General features: G+C 42.2%; 1 protein-coding gene across 1 annotated transcript; it reads right to left on the bottom strand.

Moving 5' to 3' along the window:
- Positions 1-556: 556 nt before the first annotated feature.
- Positions 557-10,185, bottom strand: LOC134001106 (bcl-2-modifying factor-like). Its single transcript, XM_062440663.1, has 4 exons — positions 10,096-10,185; positions 7,881-8,080; positions 7,031-7,233; positions 557-1,940 (listed from the first exon to the last, which is right to left on the bottom strand). Exons 2-4 carry the CDS (start codon positions 8,053-8,055, stop codon positions 1,824-1,826), a joined length of 495 nt encoding a protein of 164 aa, XP_062296647.1. The 5' UTR covers positions 8,056-8,080; positions 10,096-10,185; the 3' UTR covers positions 557-1,823.
- Positions 10,186-10,193: the final 8 nt, after the last annotated feature.

Here is a 10,193-nt window from a genome sequence, read left to right on the forward strand (position 1 = left end):
AAAGAAACTGTTGTATATATTGTATAATAATATTATATAGTGGTAACAAAAATAATCTGTTTATTTATTTTTCTACATTGATTCAAATGGATATAAGGCTACCTGCTGAATTGAAGCAGATGTCAAATGCACGCCAAATTAACAAGCCAATCAATATCAAGTATAGGGAAACGCAGCACACATAGGTGATAATGACAGGATGTAGGTATGTAATATAACTAACCAGATCAAATGTATAGTATCTCACAAAAACACGGACCTTGGTTCGGACATTCGGGTGTGAAAAGGCCCTAAAACACAGGGATACCTTGTATAATACTAAAGACTAAAACTGGGAACACAATCAATTGAAGGAAGAATATCTGGTGTTCTCACTGAAGTTAAAAAAAAAGATGAAGAAAAAAGATAAAATCATCAAGGCAGACTTGGCCAATTGTTACCATTTGGGTAAAGACTACTTTTCCCGTTATAATAAACAATGTGCTCGACAAATGTTGTGATTTAGTGCACAGGTGCAACACCTTTGAAAAATATTTTGCGAGGCAATAGTCAGCACACCATAAGTTTCATCTAAATATCTTTTCTTTAAGTAAAAAATTATAGTTGTAATACATGTTCAATCAATATTGGCTGATCACTACAGAATAACACAGAATGATCCTGATACAAAATGGTACTCTGCAAATTAAGCTAAATAAAAAAACATGTTAATTGAAGAGATGTGTTGATCAATGTGTTGATTTTACATATTGACTTATTAGTCTACTGTTAATTATCCACTGTTGGGTTGCTTGTTACTGCATCATGGTCTGGTCAATGAACATCATAACTATTTATAACAGCTAACTGCATGTGGCTTTATATTCTTTCTTTCTTGTGTGAATTTTGTTTTCAGTGTCAATAATCCTTCATTCATCATTACTAATGTTGATAACAGCATCAAACCATGCTTGCTCGCAGTCTGAATAATGCTGCTATACACAGGTATGTTGGCAGTCGCCAGGCTTGTTTTACCAGTAAACCATATTCAGAACTGTAAGCTCCACCCTGATCCTGATACAAAGTCCTAATTGTCTGTAGCATGACTCAAATATTATGTGCATATTAAAAGATATTTAGATTGATTATCCTGGTGTGCAGACTTTTTCATATGCAGAAGTTTGACTTTTTACCCAATATTTTGAATGATAATAAGGGATCACGTTCAAAGTTAATACCATACCACAGAAAATGGAGAAGTAAAAAAGGAAAACAATAAAGGAAAACAACAAAACAAGAAGAAAAGTAAGTATTAAAATGTTCCATTGAGGTGAGGTGCAAAATGCTTTGTTCTGAGAAGTTGCCTCTTTGGAAATTAGTAAATCAACTTGACTGGTTACCTGGGAAACTTCAGAAAAGAAAACCTCACACCACACTTCCTTTCATTTCCTAACCATCTTATCTTGCCTGCAAAAATTGCGCAATACTCATTCTGGCAGCAGACGTTGAATAAGGCATTCCCAGGGTCTGTGGAGGTCATTAAAGATGGATACATTGTGAAGTGCAAAAAATTTAACAAGAAAAATGTACTGTACAAAACTACTACACCACACGTATACCAAAATATGCACATTGTCCTGTGGAGGAATCTCGGGGCATCATGGCATCTTCTTGGAAAGAAAAAACACACGTCCTTGTATAAAAGTTGGTTGTCTCCGTCCCGCGGTGACCTTTTGCCTCTCCTTTCTTTTCCCCCCACACCAGACCCGTGATTGATTTGACAGTGCCATTAGGAGTCCAGTTTCTAGGAGATGATGAAAACGGACATGAGGAGAAGACCCCCTTCACCTCCGTCCTGCTCCACCTCCTCCAGCAATGAACCCCCTGTCAAACAGAAGGCTGAGCAGAGCTGTTGCCAGGCGCCACCACAGCGGCCCCTGGTTCCTTTGGTTTCGATGATACTGCAACAACAAATAAAGACGAACATTAGAGCAGCGCAAACCCATGTGGACAGCAACCAAGGTGAAACTCAATCACAAAAATGCATTGCCAGAAATAGTCAGTGGGTATTTAGTGTAAGCTTCAGTTTATGCTCGCTGTGACGTTTGCTGATTGGCAGTGAGCAAAGTGAAAAGGGTCAACTCAAAAGAGGGTAAGACAAAACCAGACACCGTAACGACGCTGATATTTTCACAACAGTCTGCTTCTGTCCCCAACAATACTTATTAGAGAGGCCTCCCTTTGTGTGCGGACCGGGGATCCCAACACAATCCGGGCTTCCCGACAGACATTCCAAACCATAAACACATTCATCACACAGCCACACTTTTTCTAATCTTTCTGGCAGAGACTAGCAGCAGTGGTGCAGGAGGAGACTCTCAGGTTTGCGAGCCAATTGGATTGTGTGCGATTAGGGGGATAATGCTATCTCTGCCATTGAGAAGCTGAGATAAGATAATTGCACCAAATGGGATTAGGGAGCTCTTGATGAGGGGCAGGGCGCCTCTGGAAAAGAATATATCTGCATGAGAGAGGTACAGTAGCCCAGCCCTTCACACCAACAGCTCATCTGCAGACGAAAGGCAGACTCCACCATGCCTGATAATGCTATAGCTATTTTCAGACCACAGTGGTCGTAAACTAAGAAGACTTAAGATTAGTTTGTCATAAAAATGAACAAAAGTGTACTACCTTCTCTTGGCAACATTCTGCTGTTTACGAAAGCCAAAATATCTGAAGGCAGAGACTAGATACACCATATTTATATGAATGTTAAGGTGGTGTCCAAACATTGACCTAGTTAGAACTGCCATTGTGATAAGCCTCTGGGTTTCTATACTCTTATCAATTTGTGGTGAACATTGCAGGGTGTTGCATAAGCGTAGTCAGGCACCAGCATGTGTGCATCTCACTTACTATTCACTTACCCTTAATGCTTTTTGTTCAAAAGAAAAATGGAGAGGTAAAAAAAATCAAGGCAGGCTACTGGGACTTTTGATTAAACCAGTTCTCTGTTGTATGGTGTATCTAACTCTTGCCTGGGGATATCTTGATAAGGAAATAATACAACCATAATGTCTACTTTATATGAACAAAGACATTAAGGATATACAGCGATGTGGATGAGCTCACAGTGATACATCTGAGGCTCTGTTGGCAGTCTTGTCACAAGTCTTATCAATTTATAACCAAATTACATGCCCGTTAGATCTCTCTGCTCAGGAAAATGAAAGGCAGAATGACTGTACATTTGTAGTATATTGTACATCACTATGTCCAAGAGTCCAACCAGTAAACTGAAGGATTTATCATGCTACAAAGCTTGTGTTCACTACAAGCTACATGAAAAGCAATTAATCTTTATAAACAGAGACACAATGTTCCTGTGACAGTGACCTTTTGCCCTCTACTCTATCAAGCTGAGAGAGCGACACTGAGACAAACAGAGTGAGAAAAAGAGGTGTGCGTAGGCCTGTCGCAACTTAGTCATGAGTCACGCCACCAACTGTCAAATTGAGACTTGTGCTCTAAATTTAGCCGTCGATGGAGCGGCAGAGTCTAGCCAGATGCTCAGTGTCGTCACTCTGACACTAGCCTGATGTGCTTTATCAGTGTCCCATGTGGGCTGTCTGTCAAGCCAGCTGCTCAGAAGCTCCCCCTTATCTCTTAGGCAAACAGGCCAGCCTCAATAGCAAGAAACTTTGGATTAGTCACATCAGGGAGCAGACAAGGAGCTCAGGAAAAATACAAAGGATGGTGGTATTAGATACTAGAGAACAGCAAAAAAATCACCATCAACTACAACCATTACAGACCAATGACTGACAAGTAAGTATCCATATGGCCTCATATGTTTTTATGTTTGTACAAGTGCTGAAAGGAGAGAGTGCCGTGCCCTCACTGGAACAGTGACGTGATAAAGCCACGAATGCTGCATACGTGTAGACACACACACACACACAGGCGATATTAAACCCTGCTTTCAACACCTCCTATCGAAAGCACCAGGAGTCGTCTCTCTTAAAAAAACATAGGGATGAAACCCAACTCTGCTCCTTGCCCTATGCAGGCTGGAGCTGTCTTCCTGCCATTGTGACTGTCATTATTGCCGTGTCTCAAATGGCGGGCCGGCTAATGTCAGCAGTCCTCTGGGGACCTGAGTGTCCCCTCCAGCTCTCTCTGACTGAGGAGCAATTTATCTGTCAGCATCCACCACCAGCACTCCTTTGCTACCTAATCCCTGCTTTTGCCGGGGGCTACGGGCTCCCACGGAGAACACTCGCAGCCACGTTGTTCCCTAACTCTATTAAGAAGGATGCAGTCAAAGGCACTTGGATGGCTCAGGGACAAGTGTCTGCAATGAATAACTGCAATCCCCCACTGACAGGAGCAGAAGGGAACGAGGGCTGACAAACACTCACTAATACTGAGTGAGAGTTTTTGTAGTGACTGTCAGACCGTGTGATAGTGAGAAGTGAGAGATGGCAAAAAGTAGAAAAACAAGTATGGGTGTATTCATGCATGAGCATGTACACATGCACATTCAATACAATTAATTGCACAACCACACCACAGAGCCAGAAATAGAAATTACAGGCTGAAGTGGAATCACGCATCCAAAACCGCACATCAGTGTTTTGGGGTTGTGTAAACATCACACTATGACAAGGACAGTGGACTTCAAATACTCAACACACACACACACACACATACACACACACACAGGCAGAAATGTTGCTAAGCTCAACTTGAATAACATATGTAAACAAAAGTAATACTACGCTCTATGCAAATTACTATTACAAATTCTTCATTGTGCAGCCCTTAAAAGTTATTCTCATGATTGCTCATTGACTATCACAATATGTATCAGTATCCTGACACTCGTAACTTCAGGGTGTAACTTCAGAGGCCCGCTCTCACTCTGACTGTCCTCTCTCGTGTTTACTCAACCAGCAAAGAGAGAGCAAGCCACTTCCTCATCCTCTGACCCAGGCCTGTCTTCGTTGTGCGTCAGGGCCCAGCCGCACACACACACACACACACACACACACATGCACACACCCCTAAAACCCTCCTGTCTGACCGTCTGGTTGTCTATGTGCCTATGTGCGTCTGCCAGTGTCACAATACATGAGTCTCGTTGCGCTGCGGGGGTATAAATAACTTCAGCTTGATAAGTGCATGAGAAAATCAGAAACTGTCTCGCACCTCAGAGAATGGTTAAAGAAAAAAAAAGAATTATATTATGTAGGAGGCAGGGAGGGTAGCATTTCCCAAAAGGGGGGGTTAAAGACAACAGAAGATGGTTGTTACTTGATCATTTGAGGTTCATTTCCAAACCTTACTGCCTCATATACTTGCTTATACCATCATCATGGATGCCAACCCCCACCCCCCTTCTCCCTACGGTTGCATTGACCTCTTATTTGGGTGTCTCCTGGCCGCTCCTCACCCAGGGAAGGGCCTGAGTGGAGACTCCCTGGAACCACAGCTGTTCCCCTCGGGGCTCACGCTTAGAGCTTCGGGTTACAACATGTTTACAGACTCCTGCCACTTCTGCTTTTTTCTCATCTCGCTAGTATATGTAGTTGTGTGTGTTTAAAATGTGCATGTGTGAACTTACATGTAGTTGTGTGTTAGACTTTCAACCACTTGTGCAACAAGAAACTTGTACATATGCAAGACAGAAAATCTCCTGAGGGTTTATGTATATTTTTGCTGTTACCGCCAACAAAACAATAGCGTGTGATGGTTTTACAACACACCCACATATAAGTGATGTTACACAGCACGCCGACTCAGTGGACAGTGTCATCCTGACCACAGTGTTGTGTGCTTTGAGGCCAGGCATCCTTAATGCCATTTGCCTCCACAGCACACTGAGGAAACAGGATGAAAGAGAGAGAGAGAGAGAGAGAGAGAGAGAGAGAGAGAGAGAGAGAGAGAGAGAGAGAGAGAGAGAGAGAGAGAGAGAGAGAGAAAAAGACAGAAATAAACAGGAAGAGGAGGCAGGGGGAGGGCCTGGGGTTGGCAAGGTGGGGGAAGGGCTGTCCTGGTTCAGCAATGTCTTTGGCTTGAGGGAAGAGAGGGGGGGTGAGAAGCTAGGCCAAAGTTCTGCATGTGCACAGCCTCTCCAAAACAAATATGGAGCAAACACAATAAAAGAGAGCAAACTTTTGACCCACCATAAATCTTTGCTAGATCAAAATGTGATCCAAATATTAATAAAACAATTTGAGAATTGTGTTACTAGGCTCTTTTTTTCTGCCGGTACCTTAAAAACAGGGCTCACACTCACACTAATAGAATCACACACACACACAGACAGAACATCCTCTAGTTTGATGGCAGCAGCAATACATGTTATCTGTAGCACGGCACTACTGTAAAGCCAACAGAAACTGAAAAGGCTGTTATAAATTAAAAATAAGGAGCTGTATGGGTTATCTGTGTATGGCCCATTTATGCTACTGATATAATTAGCCTTCATCACAGGAAAATATAGCACTAACATGAAGTTTCAGTAAACCATTTAGACTCAGGAGGCTCCAGTCGACACTACACTGCTCACATTTACCTGAGCATGTGGCTCCTGGACAGTAATCCAAGAAGAAATGCTGGTTACAGAAATTTTACAATTTGCTAAATTTTCATTTCATTTCCTCCTGTGTAAGAAATAATTAGGTGTGAAATTTGTTTATTTTTATTTCTATGTTGTGAAGGCAAGAAGTGTTTTTATTGTGATTTTTTCATATACTATCAGTATAATATTATAGAGACTGTTTGAATTGTGTAATAGTGGAACTGCCTTGCTTTTTAGTGCATTGCCGACTCAGCTGTGTGTGCTATTCAGAAGCTCTTGTTGTAACGGGAAGGAGATTTGGTTGCCTGTTGGCGGTCACATGTGGTTTCTATTGGTAGTATCTATTAGTCAAATTTGGAAACTGTTACATTAATATTTATAACACAGCTACACTGCCATAAAACTAGAGGCCAACCTGCCTGTCTTGAGTTTGTAACGTCAGGAAGGTGCATCTTTCCCCCTCACCAGTTGTAGATGTTCCCGATGAAACTGGTCTCCTATTAGCTGGAGTTTCTGGCCAATGCAGGCCTCCATGCTGCGAGCCACAGGTTGCTGCCGGGGTCGCCGCTCCATCCCGTTTTGCTCCTCTGCACTCTCCCGTTGCCTCGCTTCCTGATCCCCAACAAGCTCAAAGTGTGCTGGGAAGTGCAATCGAAAACCTGCGTTGCCTGTTGAGTACCGGTGCTTATTATTAATATGAAAATGTATGTACAGCAATGACACCTGACAGGGTGTTTATTTACTGCAATTCTATGCCTATGCTGATGATGCAATAGGTACAAAGAGCAGTTAAAAACTGCTAAACGTGTCTTTGATTCAATTCAGATTTCTTGGTTTAAGTGACAGCTTTCACAGCTGTTGCGTTTTCATTTTAATCAAACACTGTGTGTCAGTTAACAGTTTCAAAAGTCAATTACAAACACAGAACAATGATTTGAGGTCTGTTATTGTAGTTATGGAGCTACTCAGCAATGATTGCTTGGCGCCAGTGTAACTTTGCTGTCACTGATAATCAGTTCTCTGTGCAGTTGCTGCTTACGCAGGTGAACACTCCTGTCACGTCCTTTCAGTCACAATGCCAGTCTGGCGCCTTTTCAATAGCAAAGCAGCTGGGTACACTCCATACAGACCATAAAAGCTGCTGTGATCACAACTATCAGGCGCCACGGGTGAGATCAGTGCTGCAACATTGTTACCCATTTCTGACAGTAAGTCTCATATTATTGTTTTGTGCTTCAGTTTTATAGCACTGGCTATCACGCACATGGCACAGTTCCTGTTTCTCTTTTGAAATACTGTATGTCATCAGCCTCACCGTAGAAGAGTGGTCTGGGCTCCTCTGCAACTCCACAGGGCAGCATGCCGTTGGTCGGTGCCAGGACAGGGCCAGGTGTCTGTGTGCCCCGGTCTTCGCACTTTATCTCCCTGAATGTGGTGCGCCAGCAGTTGGGGACTGGCCCAAACACCAAATCATCCTCCTCATCGTCCATACGGGGGCACTATAAGATGAGCAACCTTAAAAGGAAAATGACAGAGAAAGAAAGGTTTTTACAACAGCTGAATATAGGAGATTTATCTTCCAGTGACTACATAATTCAAAGACATCCCAAGTTTCCCTGACTGCAGCTAATGATGGTAACCTTGAACAAGTCTGCATTAACCCTGATGAGATGATCTCAGACACGTTCATTATGCTCCTTCTTCCAAAGCATTCATTATCATTATAGACAACCTGTCTAGTTTATAATGAGTGCCCTCAAATCAATAAAACCACATTGGACAAGTTGGGGAAGAAAAAAATGAGCGAACGGTGTGCCTTCATTTGTGGCAAAGAGCTCAGTGCTTATTTAGACAAATGGCTCTGTTCATCTCAGTGATGAAACCACACAATTCACTGCGGTTAAGAGACTTGGTTGAGTTACATTTGCATAAATGGGCATTTGGCTGACAAGGTTAATAGAGAGGTAGATTCTCCTTGTCTGTACTAAGCAGCCCTGCAGACAGGAACTCAGTTTCTAAATTAACGGTCGCATGATGACCAATGTACATCCCTAATATCTAGTACTTTAACAGCAAACAATTGGAAGTATCAGTACACACATAACTATCTGACATTTACACTGTACATGTTTAAACTGTACTGTACTTAAAAAAAGAAAAATATTACAAGTCATTAAAGCAACTTTGCTGCAGTGTGGCAAGATTCTTAAGGAGCACTTGGCAATCTCACCAGTGTCAATGATGTACTCCACTCAACTCTGAGTCACTGAGTGGGTCAAAGAGTTATCAAAATATGGATGAAATTCAAGTTGCCTCACCAGCTAACCCCCAAGTCACCATCGAGTTGTAATACAGGGTTAGGCTCCTACCACACTTCCAAATTAGGGTCCAAAGAAAAAGAGTAATGACAGTCTTTGAGGAAAATCCTAAGCCACTCTCCATACCCTGGTCTGTCAGCTTGCCAGCTCCCCGAGAGGGAGTTTTCATTTCTTCACCCCACATAAGCAGATTGGCCTGTCTCTAACATACCCAGACCTCACGATATACTGCGAGCCTTGACAATAAACCCTGTGTGTAAAACCACTTAATGCTTTGTTTTGACAAACATAGAGTAAGAACATGGGAGTCTAAGGCAGAAAAAAAAACTAGGCTTAACTTCCAAATATCCTGAGCTGCTCTATGTGCAGCTCTACTGACCCGGCAGTGAGCTGTTTTTGTCAGACAGTGGCTCCCCCTGCTGCAAACAAAATAACCCCGACAAAAGGGAAGGAGGCACAGATGGGGGGTGGTGGTGGTTATGTAGCTCTTACTGACACAGTTTTTTTTATCCAACAACATCAAGAGCCTCACATCACACCATTTACACTGAATGTAACATTATGCGATCAGGCTACGAGGCTGTAAGTAACACATGATCTACTCAAGCTGCAAGCACAGCCACAGTACTGGTACAATCTGCAAAAATGTATCATCCATACACTAAAAAAAGTTATAATAAAAACATGTTGCAATCATTATTTGAAAAAATGACTGAAAATGGCTCGAATAGGCGTGCGCAAAGAAAGTAAAAAAAAATGCAAATTTGAAAAGAAGTGTCTATACTAAATGTGTAATAAGATGTTTAAACACATAAATCATGTTAATACATGGAGAAAGCGGTTGTCAGTAAAGGTCTGAAACACGAAACTTGCGGTAAAACAGCTCCTGCAATCAAGTCCATTCACCGCCTGAGCTCTGTAAACCGGGAAAGCCGGTATAATTCAAATCTCTGCTGTATGAGTGATAGGTTGTTTTAATTAAATATTACTCTTAGTTGGACGGCTTTGGAGTTTCACTAAAGTCAGCTAGCAAACATACACGACAAATGTCTAATTTGCTGCAGCTGTTTCAACAACAACAACAACAACAACACCACCGACACGTTGTTTTGTTGCTTCCAGAGGACGCGGATGTTTCTTAATGTCAAACCCGACTACTGACGCTGTCGGCGTTGAATAACAGCGTTTAACGGTGTTTTCTCAGGAACTTACCACACAGACGGGCTTCGTTGTTACGGCTGTCTTGAACTTTGAAGAGCAAAAAAAGCTGGGACACCGAGTTCAATATCCTGCCAAGTCAAGCAAGTTTA

Source organism: Scomber scombrus, chromosome 19 (assembly GCF_963691925.1).
Source record: "Scomber scombrus chromosome 19, fScoSco1.1, whole genome shotgun sequence".
Taxonomy (NCBI): Eukaryota; Metazoa; Chordata; class Actinopteri; order Scombriformes; family Scombridae; genus Scomber; species Scomber scombrus.

What these genes read in the sequence shown, in the direction of transcription:
- LOC134001106 (XM_062440663.1), bottom strand. Translation starts at nt 8,055, where the DNA reads ATGGACGATGAGGAGGATGATTTGGTGTTTGGGCCAGTCCCCAACTGC. An exon ending in GCCCAGACCACTCTTCTACG is followed by an intron (nt 7,234 to 7,880) that starts GTGAGGCTGATG and finishes GGTACTCAACAG; the next exon opens with GCAACGCAGGTTTTCGATTG. An exon ending in ATCGGGAACATCTACAACTG is followed by an intron (nt 1,941 to 7,030) that starts GTGAGGGGGAAA and finishes TTGTTGTTGCAG; the next exon opens with TATCATCGAAACCAAAGGAA.